General features: G+C 41.4%; 1 protein-coding gene across 2 annotated transcripts in view; it reads left to right on the top strand.

Annotated features, from left to right (window-relative positions):
* itfg1 (integrin alpha FG-GAP repeat containing 1) overlaps positions 1-21,207 on the top strand; it is a 293,844-nt gene that overhangs the window by 191,969 nt on the left and 80,668 nt on the right. For both annotated transcript variants that reach the window (XM_056278335.1, XM_056278336.1), the window contains exon 13: positions 12,660-12,703. In XM_056278335.1, the coding sequence (XP_056134310.1) occupies positions 12,660-12,703 (44 nt within the window). The remainder of the gene's footprint in view (positions 1-12,659; positions 12,704-21,207) is intronic.

Raw genomic sequence — 21,207 nt, 5'->3', positions numbered from 1 at the left:
ATCTTCATTGGGGCCGTAAACATTTATCAAAGTTAAGGTTTCAGATAATAACCTACCCTGGACTATAATATACCTCCCTGCAGGGTCCTTAACTACATGCTGTACCCGAAATGGAACCGATTTATGAATTAGTATCATAACCCCTCTAGCATGAGTGGTGTAAGGAGCAGACAACACTTGACCCTGCCATCGTCTTGCTATTTTGGGAACTTCCTCATCCACCATGTGTGTTTCTTGTAAAAAAACGATTTTTGATTTCAAGGATTTTATCCTGCTCATTACCTGCTTCACTTTTGTGAGTTTGATCAAACCCCTACAATTCCACGAAGTAAATTTTACCTTGCAACTCTCTGACATTGATTCCGGTATGTTATATTAGGAACCGTAGTGAAGAAGTACTTTGACAAACCACACCCACTGATGAAAGAATAAATAATAAAATGAAACCACAACAACCCACCCTCAACCCCATACGAACCTAAAGTCCATGAACTCTGGACATCCCCTCCCATCCCACGTTTAACTACCGCTAAAACGAGTTTCTCTAACTTTTCTTTTCTTCTCGCTCTAGCTCGCTATCTTACTTTTTCTAAATACTAATCACACATAACATCATTAATGAACTGTTCAACGCCAACAACATGTAGGCATATATAAAATTAACCATCCGAGCACATACACAAACCTGGAACCCGTGCATGCAGACTGGAAGACGAGGAGAGGGAAAAGTCTGTAGCCTGGTCACAAGAGTCCGCGATGCATCGGGCCTTCCTTCCTCCGACAGGCGCATAAACCGATGATGACTCTCTCTGTCCCTTAGGTCTAGGCCTACTTGGATGTGCCCATGTCATTTCGGCTGGTGCTTGGACATTGTCTCTCATTCAGGGTTAAGTGCATTTCACAAAAGCTGAATAGTCTAGCTATAAACCAGACTCCGTCCTGTCCAGGTAGAAAAATAAAGCCTAAACAAAAACAAAATGGCGACAGCCCGAACACGTAGCTACATCTTTAGTGTAAATGGAAATAAAATAAAATAAAGTGGGCTTAATAGCCTACTGCATCAGTCCTTATCCGAGGGATTGAATAAACCGCTCCGCTTCTGCCGGGGTTTGAAGGGTGTGGGGTCTCTCGTCGTGTGTTACCAGGAGCCGGGCTGGAAAGATGATTCTGTGCTTGTGGATCCCCTGGTCTCTCAGCTTCTTCCGGACCTGGTCATAGTCGCGCTGCATCTTGTGCACCCCAGCAGAGAGGTCGATGTGAAAACGGACCGGCGTGTTCTTATAAAGGACCTGTCCCTTGGTTTTGGCTGCCTTTAGTACTCGCTCCCTGTCCTTAAAGTTCAGGAACCTCATGATCAATGTCCTTGGACGACCCGTGCGAGAGTCTACCGGAGCGCCGATTCTATGAGCCCGCTCCACCACCAAGCCCTCCCGCGGATCCATGTTCAGAGCCTCCGGCAACCACTTCTCCAGAAATGCAGGTGCATCCTGGCCCTCTTCTTTCTCCGGTAGGCCCACCAACCTTACGTTATTTCGCCGACTCCTGCATTCCAAGTCCTCCACTTTGTCAGTAAGGCTTTTGACGGTGTTTTCCAGCGTGCTAACTCGGGATGTTAGCTTCTTAACGTCGTCCTCCACGTCAGAAATCCGTTGCTCGGCCTGTTCCATGCGGCCCGTGCATTCCTGTATTTGTTTCTTTACATCCGCAATTGTCGCTTGCACTCCATCAATTTTCTTGTAAAGTCCACTTTTCAAAGACTGTATGGCTTTCATGATATCTAGGTTGCTATTCTTATCTGTGTCTAACATTTCGTCATCTTCCTCGTGGTCGTCTCCTTCGTTAGCCATATTTTCAACCTGCATGGCGTCGCTAACCTTCTCGGCCTCTTCCTCGTGTTGCGATTTCCTTTTCTCCTTCTCTTTTTCTCTCTTTGCCTTTTCTTTCGGGTTTTTCCCTGACATTTTAGTTCTGGGCACTCTTATACACGTATTGCGTGACTTTAGACAAGATTCGGATTAGTATTGTAGGATTAATTTACACGGTAGCTGCAGAGCTTGAGATGTGCGACCCCCTAGTCCCTCGCCATAACCGGAAGTCCGTTAAAAACACTGTTAGTATTCATAAGATATGCGATGAAATTACTTTCTCCAGAACCTTTGATAAAAAATGCAATTTGGAGATTAACAATAATAATAATAATAATAATAATAATTTTATTTATAGAGCCCTTTTCTAAACCAGTTTTACAAAGTGCTTCACAAAAAAAAAAAAGATAAAACCAGACAAGGCACAAATAAGCGTAAGCTCAAATAATGAACAGTAAAAATAAATACAGGGTGCCAAGAGAGGAGATATGTATTTTATGATGAAGTCGGGAGTGGCAGAAAAGTATGTAAGACTGGTACAGGATGTGTATCAGGGCAGTGTGACAGTGGTGAGGTGTGCGGTAGGAGTGACGGATGGGTTCAGGGTGGAGGTGGCATTACATCAAGGATTGCTTTGAGCCCTTGGTTGTTTGCAATGGTGATGGACAGGTTGACAGACAAGATCAAGCAGGAGACTCCATGGACTATGATGTTTGTAGATGACATTGTGATCTGTAGTGAGAGTATGGAACAGGTTGAGGTGAACCTAGAGAGGTGAAAGTATGCACTGGAGAGAAGAGGAATGAATGTCAGTTGGAGCAAGACAGGATACATGTGTGTGAATGAGTGGGAGAACAGCAGAATGATGAGGATGCAAGGAGTAGAGGTGGTGAAGGTGGATGAGTTTAAATACTTTTGGTCAACTGTTCAAAGTAACGGGGAGTGCCGGAGAGAGGTGAAGAAGAGAGTGCAGGCAGGGTGGAGTGGGTGGAGAAAAATGTCAGGAGTGATTTGCGATAGAAGGGTACCAGCAGGAGTTAAAGGAAAGGTTTACAAGATGGTAGTGAGACCAGCTATGTTGTATGATTTGGATGGTGTATGATGGTGGCACTGACCAAAAGGAAGGAGGTGGAGCTGGAGGTGGCAGAGCTGAAGATGCTAAGAGTTTTGTTGGGAGTGATGACGAAGGACAGGGTTAGAAACGAGTATGTAGAGGGACCGCTCAAGTTGAACGGTTTGGAGACAAAGCAAGAAAGGCAAGATTGAGATGGCTTGGACATGTGTGGAGGAGAGATGCTGGGTATATTGGCAGAAGGATGCTGAATATGGATCTGCCAGGGAAGAGGAAAAGAGGAAGACCAAAGAGGAGGTTTATGGATGTGGTGAGGGAAGACATGCAGATGGCTGGTGTGACAGAGGAAGACACAGAAGACAGGAAGAAATGGAAACGGATGATCTATTGTGGCGACCCCTAACGGGAGCAGCCGAAAGTAGTAGATGTAGAGGGACAGCTCAGGTTGGATGGTTTGGAAATAAGAGAGGCAAGAAATCAATCAAAATCATCCAGTGGTCCCAAGGAGTTGTTAAAAGTTTTTAAAAGTTAAAAGCAAGCAGATTAACAAACAAACCATCAGCTGGGAACTGAAATCGGAAGAAGGTTATGATTATGTATGATTGGTAGACGCATGCATGCATGCACACACATATATACACACACACACAGCTGAGGAACAACCCTATGAGCACTTGTAGAACACATTGAGAATTACATGTAGCTATATGACCACCTTAAAGCTCAATGTAGACACACACCAACATTTCCCCATTTCTTTTTTTTTTTTCAAATTAATATCCAGTTTTCCTTGATATACTGCAAGATGGACTAGCATCCACCAACCTACTTGTAGCTAATTTCTTGCCAGTCTGTTCTCCACCTTCTCAGATATACAGAACCACGGCGCTCTACACTTAAACTTATCTTAAAAAGAAAAAATAATGTTTTGAGAATACTTAGAGAGCATCATTACTTTAAGTAACAACTATAAAGATTAATGGGGAAACTGATGTTCTTTTTGATGATTTCCATTGTTAGACTAGAAAATTAATATGTCATAAATGCATTTGCATTCATGGATTCATTGAATTTATCCCTGGAATTTTGAGTAATCAGATACCCCTGCACTTACCATGCAACCAACACAAAAGGTGTCCATAAGTTAAACAAAAATTAAGGTCTTAAGATACAGCTCTTTAAATAAGCTAGCTCTCTATGGAGCCATTGTTTTGACTTAATGGTAGATGTCACATACAAAGAAAGGAAAATAGCTAAGATTTGAAACAGATTAGTCTCTGAAGAGCAGCATTGTAAATATATCCTTTTTAAGTTATCAAATGAATTCCATTAGAGGATGAGACTACACAGGAGACGTGAATGTGTGTGCTTGTATATTTCATATTTAGAGTACTCAGAGTTGTCCTTGGAAAAATTAATGTGGATTCACAGCTGTGGCATGTGCCACTAACAGCCTTTTAGTCCTAACATTTCTCTCTCTACCCCATCTTTACTGTCATGCCCAACAATGTCTGTTTAATAAAGCTCAAATCCCTTGAATTTTTTTTAAAAAAGAAAGAAAAAAAGCAAGATAGAACAAAAAAAGATTGACCATTCAATTTACAGTTGTTGAGCCATGCATAAATATACTTAATCCTAATAAGGTAGTAACAAAACACACTTCATTTTTATGTATTTCTTTAAAGATACAAGACATTGTATATGCACCATTTCATTAACCACTTAATATATAGGTGTTAGCTTGTTTGTGAGTATCCCAACTTTTCTGACACCAGTGGCTTAGAATCAATGGGAAGTCACCAGCCAAAAAACCTATCCTTAAAAAAATCTACTATTATACTACCTGAATAACTTAATATATAGGGGTTGGCTTGTTTGTGAGTATCCCAACTTTTCTGACACCAATGGCTCGGAATCAATGGGAAGTCACCAGCCAAAAAAACTATCCTTAAAAAATTGTACTATTTTACTACCTGAATAACTCATCTTTATGCTTCACTTCGCATCAGATGCCCTCGTTCAAAGCAAGGATTTCCTACTAAGCAGACTTTGTAAGATTTTCACCTTAATCAAGCCTAAAACACTGTTGAATTCCTATCTGGTTTCTTGTATCTAGTGTCCAATGCTCAGGCTAAACTATACATTCTGAATGACAGGAACATATTGCAATATGTGGCGGAGGAGCAGCCAAGCTTTGCATGGAGCTTTGCCTATGTAGCATTCTGTGATAGCTGTTTATAAGGGTAGTTACAAAATATTGGAATGGAAGAAAGTCAAACAGGCAAAATCTATTTAACTAAACTAAAGGCCTCTGTGCTGGCTGTTACAATAAGATCAGCTGTTTATTTTAAATGGGGGAAAAACAGTGCTAGCAGTGTTGTTGAAAGTGATGATGCACACCACTGCCCATTTAGAAATACAGTATACCAACTGGCCAATATGGAAAACAGCTATCTTGTTTCTGGAACTAGATATTTTTCTGTTGTTGACTGATAGCTCATGAGTAGCCATAGTCATTATCTAGCTTACTCTATCCTTTCCTCACTTAACAAAGGGACAATATAACAAAACAGATTTTGTTTAAGATGGGGCCTAACTAGCAGATGTGTAGTCACTGTAGGATTCCTTAAAGTGGTAATCTCAAATATTTCCACCCTCCATTAGATTACTATCTTTTGCTAGTTGACTATCTTCGATGCCTCCTCCTGGTTGGTCCACCAGAGGATGTTCCGCCTATACTCTCTGGACAACCAATGCTGACTGAAGTAAAACGCGTCTGTTTCGATGTGCAGCTTGAGATTCTTTTAGGCTTTCATGAATTGAGACAGAGCTGAATCATTATTGTTTTACCATAGTCATAGATAGTAACAAAACAGACATTGATTTATATAAAGAAGTTTGAGATTACCATTTTAACAGAACTGATGTTGGCTGCATTTTAGGGTAAAGAGCAGTTTTTACCTTTCAATTTTACCTTAACATTTGGTCATACAATTTATCTGTTAATAAGTGAGATTTTATTTACCTATCCTGCAAAATTGTATGTTAAATAATTATTGAAGAATGCCATTTGTAGTGGAGGCTTTATTCATGCATGATTTCATTCCTTTACTTTATGCATTTACAATTTACTAATATCTGGAACATCTAACTCTGTACAAAGCTGTCAATGCAGTTCAATCCTAAAAGCTGTTATACATTGTCATATAGTATGCCCCAGTTGAAACCTGCTCGGCATTATAGATACCCCCAGGTCAGAATAAATTAAAAGTACGTAATGATCTATTTAACACGTGATTTATTGATTACCTGTCCTCCTCGCTTTTTTACATTTTTGTTGTCTAACCCTATTGGGTCCAGCAGCTTTTGTCGAATTCATATGATCGATCAATCACCGGTGTCCATCTGACAGCTAATCTCAGCCTGACTTCAAACAATTCATACTCAGTCCATTACCTATAATAATAATAATAATAATAATAGCTATTTATATAACCCTTTTCTAAAACAATGTTACAAAGTGCTTTACAAAGAAATAAAACCAGACAAAGCAAAAATAAGAGGAAGACCAAATAAGTAAGAGTAAAAATAAAAACTTTGAATAAATTAAAAACAAATATCAAACAATTTTAAAAGCATTCATGAAAGGAAAAGTTTTAAGATGAGATTCAAAAGAAGCTAGAGACTTGGTTAGTCTTAGTTCAACAGGACGAGAATTCCGTAGTGTGGGAGCTCTAATAGCAAAAGCTCGATTACTCTTTTTAACAAACTGAGACCTAGGAATATCCAGCAGGGCTTAATCTGTGGGTCTTAATGGTCGAGAGGGCGTATACCAGGTCAATAAATCAGAAATGTATGTAGGAGCAAGACCATTTAAAGCCTTAAAAGTGAGCAATAAAATTTTAAAATCAATTTGAAATATAACAGTGAGCCAGTGTAGGGAGGCAAGCACAGGAGTGATATGGTCATGCCTCTTTGTCCTGGTAATGAGCCAAGCAGCATTTTGTACCAACTGCAGATGGTGGAGGGAGCCCTTGCTGATACCAATATAAAGTGCATTATAATAAATAAGCCAAATATAGATTAAAAACATGTACAACTTTTTGCAGTTCGTCAATTTAAAAAAATGACCTAATTTTAGAGATTAGCTTGGGCTAGAGAAAGCATGACTGAACATGTTTGATTTGCTATTGCTTCTTTTGTTGTAAAAATCAGATCACTTAAAGCTTATGAGAGATTGAACTAAACTCAGCAGGACAAGCTCTGATCTTGAACAGAGGAGATTGCAGTCAGTTGGTAAGTGATTTGAAACTAGTCTCGCTCACTATGCTCTGCCAATGAAAGGCCCATGGCACTTTTGCCACAACGGGGCCCCAAGTCAAGGATTTAAGGTTAGAGAGGCTAGTTGTGAGAGTTGCTAGGGCGCTAGGATCTGTGGGTTTTAGTGGCATGTATAATTGTTGTCAGCATAAAAATAGTAAAACGCATCATAATTTTGAATGACCTGGACAAGGGGCAGCATGAACTGAACCTTGAGGGACACCGCAGCTCAACTGAGCCATCGAGGAAGTAGTTACCCAGAGCAACAGAAAAATTATGTTGGAAAACACTAAAAACACTATTAGAATTCATAAAAGATATGAGATGAAATTACTTTCTCCAGAACCTTAGATTAAAAAGACAATTTGGAGATTGGTCTGTAGTTAGTTAAGGACAGGAGATCTAAAGTAGGTTTCTTCAGCAATGGGTGAACAATGGCATGCTTAAAACTGTCTGGAAAAGAACCAAAGGCCAGAGAATTATTGAGAATTTGCAGAATAACTAATAATAATTCATTGATTCTCACTTTCATTTGAACATGTGTTTTTAGCTACCAATTGACAACAACAGAAAAAAGCACCATGTTTAAAGAAGGAATACGTAATCCATCCAAGTTGTGAGATTTGCTAGGGCACTAAGATCAGTGGGTTTTAGTAACATGTATAACTGAGTGTTGTCAGCGTAAAAATGGTAAAGCATGCCGTGATTTTGAATGACCTGTCCAAAGGGTGCATGTGTAAAGAAAAGAGAAGGGGGGCAAGGACTGAGCTTTGAGGGACACCATAACTCAACTGAGCCATTGAGGAAGTAGAGTTACCCAGAACAACAGAAAAAGTTCTGTTGGAGAGGTATGAGCGTAATAAACTAAGAGCTGAGCTCTTGATGCCAACCCAAGTTTGTAAGCCAGCAGTGGCTAACCATGTGCCATGGAGAGGCATGTGTATGCAGGTTTTCATTCCAACCTGACTTCACACAAGGTGATTTCACTGATACATTCTTCCTCTTTGGTTGAACGTTGCTAATCAGTGAAATCACCTGGTGTGGAGTCCGGCTGGAATGGAAACCTGCATACACATGGCTCTCCATGGCCCAAGGGTAGCCACACCTGCTCTAAGTGATGTAAGAGGATGCTGTGATCCACTGTGTCAAAGGCAGCACTTACGTCTAAAACAACTAAAATCGAGCAGTCACCTCTGTCTGCAATTGCCAGTGGGTCATTAGTAACCTTAACTAGAGCTGTCTCAGTACTATGAGGTGCTCTAAAACCAGACTGAAAACTGTTAAAAACACTATTAATGTTCATAAAAGAAATCAATTGAGATGAAATGACTCTCTCCAGAACTTTAGATAGAAAAGACAATTTGGAGATTGGTCTGTAGTTACTCAAGGACAGGGGATCTAAATTAGGGTTTTTCAGCAATGGGTGAACAATGGCATGCTTAAAACAGTCTGGAAAAGAACCAAGGCCACGGAATTATTACGAATTTGAAGAATAACTAATAACAATTCACTGATTCTCACTTTCATTTGATCATGTGTTTTTAGCTACCAACTGACAACAAAAAAGCACAATGTTTAAAGAAGGAATATGTCATCCAACGGTCCATATGATCTGTTGCTCTGAGGCATCCTTCTCAATGTTGACTCTGACCCCAAGTCATCAGCAATGATTTTAGTGCATTTGCTATACCATTTTGATCTGCAGAGTACTCTGGAATGCGAATTTGTGAGGGGCATAATAGCTGAAGATTTCCTCTTCATTTTATATTTTGTTGGAGTGAATCTTCTAAGCTAGTGGTTTATAAATGGGGGCTGGGGGTGTTGTCCAGGGCTCCCCGGAAAATCCCAATATTTTTCATTCCTCGACAGTTGGCACTGTGTGACAATGAGTGATATATAGTAAGTAGTTCTGTAACATAAATCTCTAGCATATCATATCTAACAACAAAAGTCATAAAAGATGCCATTTCTTCAGTCATATCCCTCATCAAATGGGTGACTGTTCTACCATGTATTGACATGGAATAGTCCCTTCAAAAAGCATGCAAAATAACAACAACAAAAAAAGTGTCTGTGAGAAAATACATTATTCTGGTTTGTGAAAACCTGATTTTTTTCAAGTGAAAACTACTGTTTCGCAAGGGTACTATTACTATGATGTTGCTGATGAGTAGGCTCATCAATTAGGGTCAAGGCAGTCCTGTTGGTCTTTGATGGGAGCATTATCTGAATTCTGTTTCAGGCCTCTTACTGGGCCTATGGACAGATGAGTAGGCTCATCAATTAGGGTCAAGGCAATCCTGTTGGTCTTTGATGGGAGCATTATCTGAATTCTGTTTCAGGCCTCTTACTGGGCCTATGGACATCAAAGCAGCGAAGTTGCATTTGCCACACGTACCATGCCTTCTTCCAATCAAAGCTGATTTTTTTTTCTTCTATATTTCCCCATGTGTACCAAGACGGAAGGGATATTATGAGACAGAAGAAAGGTCACAGACATTGGACGATTCAAATATTATTCTTTTTTTTCTTTTAGCATTTTTCTGTTCTAAAAAACTGACTTTGATTTGACTTTTATGAGGGGTGAACCTCAGACATGAGTTGCCCTTTAAGTATGTTAATGTTTTCCATTTATTTATTTTTTTGTCTCCATCTATAGTTCAAAATTATGTCCTTAAAGTAAAGGGAAGAAAAAGCTATATTGACATCATTGTGGTTATCCAAGATTGCCAATACTCAATCTGTTAGTTGAATAATTCTTATACGAATCATGAATGAAATACCCATGTCTCATATCTTCAGAGCAATTGCGTTTTCACACTAAATGATGACAAACTGCCTATCAAAGCCAACCGACAAATTCCGCTTTCCTCGTTGTGCATTTCAATAGGCATTTACTTGTGTTAGGGATATAGTCAGTGGATGGGGACCGAAATTACTTTGAAGGCAATTCTATCAGCCTTTAACCAGTCAGAGCCGCAAACCTCATGATATGAAACCGGAGCACATACTGGTCTTTTGGTGAACACCACTACCGCTAGCAGGTCAACCAATGTAGCTAGTTATTATGTCTGTACATTATTCTCCCCATTTTTGTAAAAGTCTTTGATAAAACTATTTATATCCTAGCGCAGTCATTCTTGTCATTTTCAAAATGTAAGGCTGCTCGTTGTCATCATCTAAACTGCTCCCCATAGTTTGCTGATTGTACCCGGCTTCCAACTACCCAGGAGCAATCATTTCTCAGTGGATCCTTTCCAGACTAATTTCATGTAGTGAACTAAGTTTGCAGAATTTAGGCTTACTTTCTGAGGCTAGATGAACTGCTCACCACAGCCTCTTACAGGGATGCGCTTATATAGTGATATAGAGTTCTCTATATAATAATGGGTAAACTAGTAGAGTGAAAGGCAAACTATATGTTCAGGAGGATTTTCCGGTATAAATTGAAGTTCAAGTACTCGTGACCACCAAATATGATTATACAGCCATGACAATTTTAAATCCAGCACATACTACTATATTACAATGGTGTATTTGTTAAAAAAAAATTCTCAAAAACACAGTCTTTAATTGGGGGAAAATGGGAACTTGATAAGGCAAAGTCTTGTGGTGAGTTTTTCTTTTCACTGCAATTTAAATGAAAAGAGACAATAGAAATTACATAGCATAGATAGGCTGTCATGGTGGGTCATGGAGCATTAGCTAATGCTTTTATCCATAAATAAACACAGCATAGGCTGAGCATTGACAGTTTTAAAGCCAATTCACTGTTAATAAAGTGTTGGCATTGACTGTAACCCATTACAATTAGAGTTTGGTGCATCAACATCACATACTTACTGAATCCTATGTATAATTAAGAAAAATAGATATTTCACAGGGAGCTGGATTAGTCATGTGTTTTCTAATGAAAGATAACTACACATGCTATATATTCTGCTCTTTGTGAATTTTGTGTAAACTCACAATTGACACCCAGGTATCGCACAGGGATGGACATCAGCCATATCTGAGCAAGTTGTATCTTTAACAATCTAGCTAGCATTGAGTAATTGCATATTGTACACAACTTGCTACTGCTAGACCACACTAGAAAAGAAAATGGTGGTGGACGAGCAGAGAGCGTGAAGGGGTACATGTTGGACTGAACTATATAACAGGTGGGACAAAATAGATTAAACTAAAAACAACGAGCTGCCTCTCTTTAGTGGAGGTTATGACCACATCATTTTAAAGAAATATCTAAAACCTCAAGTTTTGATTTTTAGGTACACAAATATATACCCCAAATGCCCCCAAAACCACCCAGATAGCATAAAAATTATCATGGTTTTTACAGGAATGTGCCTTTAATAATGGCTTTGATACCATTGGGTTTAGGCTATTTTTTTATGTTTTTGTTATCCTGTCCTGTTATACCTTATGGATTGAAAAACCTAATACTTGCACCTAATCCACCTCTCAGCACCCCTATTTATCCAGCAAGAGTAACTGTGATGCTGTCTTTGTATGGCTGTCCAAGCTTTGCTGCTACTTTGCACAGCCAGTAACGATGAGAGCAAACATAATTAACAAGGAATGGCGCTTCAGCCTGACTCCCAACAAACAAATCAAGACAACCTAGACCCGGAACCCTATTAGTATGCTAACAATGACACTTCTCTAATAACTGATTAGCAATTCAGTGGATTTGGTCCTTGCTCAACCTGTACACACAAATAAGTGCAGCATCCCTTCTCCCCCAGCATGCGCACACACATGCACTTGCTGCATATTAGCGATCACATTTGCTATGTTACTCATTGCTGCCAGTTTATCAGCCTCCATTCATCCCCACGATTCTGTTTATTTAAATCTATATAGGACATGGAGGCCCCTTTGAGACAAGTTACACATTGATGTAAATGTGGAGAACATTCAGGCATAGTGAAAAATTAGATTTCTTTGTTTGGATTGTCCAGGATCAATGGAAAAAATATATTGAGTGGATAAGCAAAGTTTACTGCCAAGTGTGAAATTAGTTTGACCTGTTTATGTTTAGTGGGGCTTATGGCACACCTACCATAAGATGGTACCCATTATATGTTGTAGCAGGCTATTTTATTGTGTCAGACATGTAAAGCATGCTGTATGTTGTATGTCATTTGTTGTATATTGTTGTATATTGTACTGATTGTAAAGCTCTTCGGGACTACCTTGTTATTTTGGGCCATGCAAATAAACTTGATTTGACTGGAATAACATCCTTTCTTCTTCCCTCCTCTTTTTCCTCCCTTTCCTCCCTCCTTGTGTATCTATTTCCTCTCCTCTTGTCCCTGTCCTCTCGTCTCCTCTCCTCTCCTCTCTATTTCCCTCCTTTCCTCTCTTCTCCTCCCTTTCCCCTGCTGTTTGTCTCTTAGTACTCAGCGGCCTCTGCTCCAATGACTGCCCTGAACAAGTCAAGGTAAGGATCCTCTCTCTGTCTGTGCGTCCACCAAATAGAATGGTACACCCATTCGTCTGTCCACAGCCACATTTTTTTTCCTTCCCCTGTGCTCATTTTTCTCATCCTTTCAAAGTGGGAGGCAGTGAGATGAAGACACACACAGATTTTAAGCTAGTCTGCAGAGAATGCCACATATCTGCTAAATGTAAATGTGAACCTTTTAAGGAATTGGGGGTGGGGGTGGGGGGGTTGATGATTCTTATTTTCAGGCTGACAACTGCACATTCTGGATATTAAGATGGGGGATTTGAATGGGTAATGTGGGATTTTAATGGATTTCATGATTCCGAGGGCCTTGAAACATCCCCTGTGCATGTAAAGAACCTCAAAGGCATTCACTTTAAACAGAGAAATAAGGAAGAAAAAACATTTTTTTTCATCTTTTTTCGAAGAGGTACAGAATAAAACATATCCACTTATTAAAATCTCCCTTACCTCTCTCCCACTCTGCTTTTTGTCTCCTACCTCCCCCTCCCACACACACACACACACACACACACACACACACACACACACACACACACACACACACATGTGCAAATGTCTCTTTCTCTCACATGTGGTCTCTCAAATTCATATTCACAAGGGCTTTATTGGAATGGGAAACATAAGTTTACGTTGCCAAAGCAAGTGTGAAATAAAACAAAAAATGTACTTACAATAAGTAGAGATCTACTAGAGTAAAGAAATGAAATATGTGAACAGAATGTGTCACATTGCAACATTGTAGTCAAATTTATAAATAGAGAGTTAAATTTAACTTAAGATTACAACAAAAGAATTGTGATTATTGTTAAAGTATATGTATATAACGTTGTTAAAAGAAACACTCAACGGTAGGGAAAGTACTCAACAAATCAGCAAAATAATTTAGTGAGTCAAGTAAATTCTTTGTGAGACAGTACAAGCCTGTTTCATGCCATAAGCAATCATCAGCTGTCAATCTGATTTGACAGCTAATGATTGCTTCACCAAAAAACAAACAAAAAGCACAACACACATATCACATAAAACATCTTTTTTAGACGATAACATTTCATTAGAATGACTATTTCCTCTGTGAATGAAACAAAAAAAGCATCACTGTTAAATGTCTGTGAATGTTCTCATTCATCCAGGTCGTGGTTATCCAAAGGAGTTGAATCAAGTGCAACTGGACTTGGTATATATCCATGAAGACGTTTCACCTCTCATCCAAGAGGCTTCCTCAGTTCGTGCATTTCTGACTAGACCAAGCTAGTCTGACTGGCTGGTGATGAGACTCAGAATTTATCCTCTAGGAGTCGTTGTCAGAGCTATTGATATGCATGGCTCTTTGTGATCCGATGTTTACCAACACCCGTCGCTAACAGAGCCATAGTTATGAGTGGCTCTTTTGTGTACCGATGTTTGGCCGCGGCCGTCATTATCGGAGCTATTGATATGCGTGGCTCTCCTGTGCTCCGATGTCCAGCTGCGCCCTTTGCCATCGGAGCTATTGATTTGCATTTGTTTAGCAGCGACGGTCGTTGGGGGTGTGAGTTTCGACTTCATTATTCAGTGGTCATGAGAGTCGTTGGAGCCATTCGTGACCGACTGTTGTTCTTGGAGGCTAGGCTTCTTGAGTCTCCTGGGTAGAGATGAAAGGACGGCATTGTAAGTGGGAGATAGGTGGTGTCGCAGACCTCCTCCTCTGTTGAGGGATGGTTTTTCCAGTTTCGCATAGATGGCTTCCTTCACCCCTCTTTTAAACCATCTATCTTCTCTGTCCAAAATGTGTACGTTGCTGTCCTCGAAGGAGTGTGTCTTCTCCTTTAGGTGTAGATAGACTGCTGAGTCTTGTCCTGAGGCGTTTGGCCTTCTGTGTTGGGCCATCCGTTTGTGTAGTGGTTGTTTGGTTTCTCCTATGTATAGGTCAGTGCAATCCTCATTGCATCGTACAGCATACACCAGATTGCTTTTCTGGGTGTGTGGTACACGGTCTTTGGGATGAACCAGTCTTTGTCAGAGTGTGTTGCTGGGTTTGAAGTATACCGGGATGCGGTGTTTGTTGAAAATTCTCCTGAGTTTCTCGGAGACCCCAGAAACATACGGGATGACTGTGCTATTCCTTCTGTTCCTTTTCTCCTCGTCACTCACCTGGTTGGTGAGCAAGCGTTTACCAAACACATCAACTCAGTGGACAAAAACATTAAGTTCACAAGGGAAGACGTGAAGAACAACAGTTTGCCCTTCTTGGACTGCGACGTCCACATTGGGGAAGACAGGAGCCTCCACATTGGGGTTTACAGGAAACCTACACACACAGACCAATATCTACTTTTCGACTCACACCACCTGCTGGAACACAAACTGAGCGTCATCTGAACTTTGCAACACAGAGCTGACAATTGCCCAGCAGCATTCAGGCCCAACGAGAAGAACACAAGCACCTGAGGGGAGCTTTAAAAACCTGCGGCTACCCCAGTTGGACATTTGTGAAAACTGCAACATGTTCCAAAAATACCAACCAGGTGAGCGACGAGGAGAAAAGGAACAGAAGGAATAGCACAGTCAGAAACTGGAAAAACCATCCATCAACAGAGGAGGAGGTCTGCGACACCACCTATCTCCCACTTAAAATGCCGTCCTTTCATCTCTACCCAGGAGACTCAAGAAGCCTAGCCTCCAAGAACAGTCCATCACTAACGGCTCCAACGACTCTCATGACCACAGAATAATGAAGTCGAAACTAACACCCCCAACGACCGTCGCTGCTAAACAAATGCAAATTAATAGTTCCGATGGTGACGGGCGCAGCTGGACATCGGAGCACAGGAGAGCCACGCATATCAATAGCTCCGACAACGACGGGCGCGGCCAAACATCAGTACACAAAAGAGCCACTCATAACTATGGCTCTGTTAGCGACGGGTGTTGGTAAACATTGGATCACAAAGAGCCACGCATATCAATAGCTCTGACAACGACTCCTAGAGGATAAATTCTGAGTCTCATCACCAGCCAGTCAGACTAGCTTGGTCTAGTCAGAAAGGCACGAACTGAGGAAGCCTCTTGGATGAGAGGTGAAACGTCTTCATGGATATATACTAAGTCCAGTTGCACTTGATTCAACTCCTTTGGATAACCATGACCTGGATGAATGAGAACATTCACAGACAAGACAGAGAGTGTGGAGGAAGAAGAAGAGGAGGTATTATTGAAGATCAAGCCCCTCAATGGGATGTACCATTAACATGTAGCTGATATCGAGAAATCCTACCAGTGGCTAGAAAAGGCTGGACTGGAGGACAGTACAGAGGCTCTAATCATGGCAGCACAAAAACAGGCACTCAGGACCAGATCAGTTGAGGGAGGAGCCTACCACACCAGACAAGATTCAAGATGCAGGCTGTGCAAAGATGCCCCTGAGACAGTCCAGCACTTAGTAGCAGGGTGTAAAATGCTAGCTGGGAAAGCGTACACTAAAAGGCATAACCAAGTGGCTGGGGTAGTATACAGGAATATCTGTACCTAAGACAGTCTGGAAGTCCCCAGTCCAAATGGGAGACACCGCCAAAGGTGGTTGAGAATGACAGAGCTAAGATTCTGTTGGACTTCAAGGTCCAGACTGACAAGCAAGTGATGGCTAACCGACCAGACATTGTGGTGGTCGACAAGGAACAGAAGACAGCAGTAGTTATTGATGTAGCAATCCCAAGCAATGGCAACATCAGGAAGAAAGAGCATGAGAAGCTAGAGAAATACCAAGGGCTGAGGGAAAAACTAAAGCGGATGTGGGAGGTGAAATCCACAGTAGTCCCAGTGGTAATGGAGTGCTAGGGGCTGTTACCCCCGAACTGGCAGAGTGGCTCCAGCAGATTCCAGGAACAACATGTGAGGTCTCTGTCCAGAAGAGTGCGGTCCTAGGAACAGCAAAAATACTGCACAGAACCCTCAAACTCCCAGGCCTCAGGTAGCGGTCCCGAGCTTGAGGAAGACAAACACCACCCAAAAAAGGGTGAGAGGGAGGTTTTTTATATATATACATAGTGTAAAATGTAAGCTGGGAAAACGTACGCTGATAGGCATAACCAAGCGACTGGGATAGTGTACAGGAATATCTGTACAGAATACAGACTGGAAGTCCCCAAGTCCAAATGGGAGACACCGCCAAAGGTGGTTGAGAATAGCAGAGCAAAAATCATATGGGATTTCAAGTTTCAGACTGACAAGCAAGTGCTGGCTAACCAACCAGACATTGTGGTGGTCGACAAGGAAAAGAAGACAGCAATGGTTATCAGCGTAGCAATCCCGAGCGGCGGTTACATAAGGAAGAAAGAGCATGAGAAGCTAGAGAAATGCCAAGGGCTGAAGGAAGAACTAGATCGGATGTGGAAGAGGAAATCCACCGTAGTCCCAGTAGTAATAATAACACTACAGGCTGTGACCCCCAAACTGGGAAAGTGGCTCCAGCAGAGTCCAGGAACAACATGTGAGGTCTCTGTCCAGAAGAGTGCGGCCCTAGGGATGCTGTACAGAACCCTCAAACTCCCAAGCATCTGGTAGAGGACCTGAGCTTGAGGGAGACACACCACCTGAAAAAGGGCGAGAGGGAGATTTTGTGTGTGTGTGTGTGTGTGTGTGTGTGTGTGTGTGTGTGTGTGTGTGTGTGTGTGTGTGGCAGGACAGATAGCTTAAAATTAGAAAAACGTAGGGCATCCAGGTAGCGTAGCGGTCTATTCTGTTGCCTACCAACACGGAGCTCACCGGTTGGAATACCCGTGTTACCTCTGGCTTGGTAGAGCATCCCTACAGACACAATTGGCCGTGTCTGTGGGTGGGAAGCTGGATGTGGGTTTGTGTCCTGATCGCTGCACTAGTGCCTCCTCTGGTCGTTCGGGGAGCATATTCCCTGTTCAGGGGGGGGGGGAGCTGGGGGGACTAGCGTTATCCTCCCATGCGCTATATCCCCCTCGCGTAACTCCTCACTGTCAGGTGAAAAAAAGTGGCTGGTGACTCCACGTGTATCGGAGGAGGCATAGTCTGCAGCCCTCCCCGGATCGTCAAAGGGGGTGGAGCAGTGACCGGAATGACTCGGAAAAGTGGGGTAATTGGCCACGTACATTTGGGGAGAAAGGGGGGGGGTGTTGACATTGCTGTTACAAAATATAAATACCAAGAGCTGTGTAAACACTGCAGCATTTATTTTTAAGAAATGCATTTAAAGGAATGTGTTCTGTATGTACAGTATGTCTATGTACCGAGATTGGTGCAGTGCAAATGATGAGTGCAGGAATACACCAATGATTGATAGTCTTCATGGTGGTAGTATTCCATTGACTGCCCTTTTCTGGTCACAACAGCTCACAAATATTCCTGCTGTGTTTGCACATTGCTGTATTTCACCCCGCAGATATGGAAGTTTTTTATCATCAGTCATATTTTCAAAGTCTTTTTGGGTGTTTGTAATCTGTGGCTGATGTCTTCGTACAGTTGGCAGGTGGTCAAAAAGTGCAGCTCGGTTTCCACCTCCCGCTGTTTGCCGTTTGTGCACAGTCTGTCTTGTCTGGGGAGCCAGGTCTGCCTGTGGCGGCCTCTCTGCACGGCGAGGCTGTGCTCACCGAGTCTGTACATGGGCAAGGATTTCCTTCGTTTTGATCGTCACAGTGCTCAGGTATTCTGCCACTGCATATTCTCTGCTTAGAGTCAAACAGCATTCCACTTGGCTCTGTTTTTTGGTTGATTCTTTCCAATGTGTCAAATATTTTCTTGTGATTAGGTTTAGTCTAATGGGGTTTCTGTCTGGAGACTCTGCTTGTGTTTGTGAGCAAAGTCCCAGAACTAGTTGGCTGAGTGTGCTCCTCTCTATAGTCTCTGTAGGTGAGGGCTTTGTTATGGAGCGTGTAGGGGTCACTTACTTTTAGGTGATTACAAAGGTTGTCATCGGAGTGAAGGCTACGGAAAGGAGTAAGGAAGTGGAGCAGGTCGGTGAGGTAGGAGGGGGCCTGGTTATGGAGGGCTTTGTGAGTGAGGAGAAGGACTTTGAATTGGATCCGTTGTGGGACAAGGAGCCAGTGGAGGTTTCTGGAGGACAGGGGTGATGTGGTCACGGGAGCGGCAGTGGGTGAGCAGGTGACTAGCAGAGTCCTGGATGTACTGGAGTTTGTTTAGGAGTTAAAATGATGAGCTGTAGAGAATGCTGTTGCAGCAGTCAATTCTTGATGTGATGAAGGCATGGATCAAGGTTTCAGCAGCAGAGAAGGTGATGGGCGGAGACACTGTTTTTTAGATGGAAAAAGGTAGCTCTGGTGATTTGATTAATGTGGTGTTCAAATTAGATTCTGCTCTGCATGCATTATTTAGTGTTTTCCACTCAACGCAGAGAATGGATTTGCAGAAATCCGAATGCAGACTCTCAATTCGGTATTTGTCCCATTTTGGAGAATCTTGGTTTGTGAGTGGACCCCAGACCTCATAGCCATAAAGTGAAATGGGTTCTATAACAGTTATATTAACGGCCGCCAAAGTATATTTGGCGACCCATTTTAAAAAAATTTATGTTTATTCCTCTGAGAGAATGACGCCATCCGCGGTCGAGTGAACAATCTCCCCTCACTCTACCCCTCCCTTACCTGTTCGCTCTGCTATCGCGAGAAGGTTCTACTGACAATCACACACGCTCTGCAGAGAAACACGGAGAGAGAGAGACGTTCTCTCATATTACGTCGTTAGAAGAGGCGGACATGGATATTTTACAAACGTATGTATTTAATTTTTTTTTCATGTTCCCTGCTGTATTGTTTATAATTGTTTTTGGTTTTTTTGTGATGTTCTCTTTGTAATGTTAAGACTTGGATTTGTATAACGTTTTGTTTTAAAAAAAAAAGTTAAAAGCATGGACAGGTAAAGCAACTCTTTTTCTGCTGTAATTGTTCTCTGACTTTGGTAGTAGCTTCGGATTCTATGAAAGAAAGCAGCAAATATGCTGTGTTGGTAGCTACAAGACTCAAGAGTGTGTTCAGCACACATAAATTGACCATTGCGCAACATGCAGCAAAGTTGTCTTGGCTAAGATTATATATATATCAGTATATCAACCGCGGTCCGAAAATAACGCAGGCCTAGAAATACAGGCCTCCGTTGTTGCGCTAGGAAGTTCTCTTCAAACACATATACAGCCACTGCAGCACAGCAAGCAGTGGCTGTATATGTGTTTGAAGAGAACTTCAATAGAGCCACTGCAGCACAGCAAGCAATGGTTCTATTAAAGTCTTTGAATTATTTTTAAAATTGCCATTAGGCCTAGCAGCCTTATTGTTCTGAAGTTCTCTTACTGCAGCAACCACTTCCTCTTGGATGATGGGGTTCTCCAACAGCTCTTTTTCTTTTGAAGATATACTACTATGTGGTAAGGCAAAATTTGACAAAAAATTCAGCATGTTTTGTTTGGATGTCAGACTTGACAAACCTTTATCAAATGACCGGAAGGTGGCATTGATATCTTTATTATGGTGCAATTTATCACCGAGGTGGTCTTTTATAGTCGAGATAGCCTGTGATTGAGTTTTTTCATGCACTAGATTTGCTAGATATCTACTTGATTTCCATACTCATACATTCTTTGTTTACAGAAGAAGAGTGACTCTTCAGCCTCCAATTTAAGAATGGTGTCAAGAGCAGTTTTAGTTGCATCAAGCTTTACTTGGCAGGTTATCTGATGGATTAGTATCATGTTCCTTTTGTAAGTCCAATAATTGATTCTCGAGCTCCAAGTGTTTTAGTGTTTGAGTTTTTCTCTGATGTGCTATGTATGAGATAGTGATCCCTCATATATATGATTTGGCTGTGCCCCATAGCAGATAAGGCTTCACCTCAGGAGTTTTCTTTTCAGTAATGAAGTATTGGAACTGTTCTCTAAAATGTTTCCTAAATGTGGGATCTTTTAACACATAGTTTTTAAACCTCCAACTACTGCGCTGTTGCTTGACTGAGCATGAGAGCTCTAGGAACACTGCTGCATGATCAGAAATCAGGACGCTACCTACTGAGCAAGAAATCACTTTTTCTAATGATGCCTTGGGTGTAAAAAAAAATAGTCAATTCTGGGTTAGTTCTTTTGTACATTCGAATAGAAGGAGAAAACAGTAGGCATTTAACTTGTTTCTCTAGGCCGATGCCAGGCTCTGCAGACTGTTCTAATGCCTTAGCCATTTCATTGATATATATATATATATACACTACCGTTCAAAAGTTTGGGATCACCCAAACAATTTTGTGTTTTCCATGAAAAGTCACACTTATTCACCACCATATGTTGTGAAATGAATAGAAAATAGAGTCAAGACATTGACAAGGTTAGAAATAATGATTTGTATTTGAAATAAGATTTTTTTTACATCAAACTTTGCTTTCGTCAAAGAATCCTCCATTTGCAGCAATTACAGCATTGCAGACCTTTGGCATTCTAGCTGTTAATTTGTTGAGGTAATCTGGAGAAATTG

This window comes from Lampris incognitus, chromosome 4, assembly GCF_029633865.1.
Source record: "Lampris incognitus isolate fLamInc1 chromosome 4, fLamInc1.hap2, whole genome shotgun sequence".
NCBI classification, from domain to species: domain Eukaryota; kingdom Metazoa; phylum Chordata; class Actinopteri; order Lampriformes; family Lampridae; genus Lampris; species Lampris incognitus.
This window is presented reverse-complemented; position numbering and strand designations above follow the sequence as displayed.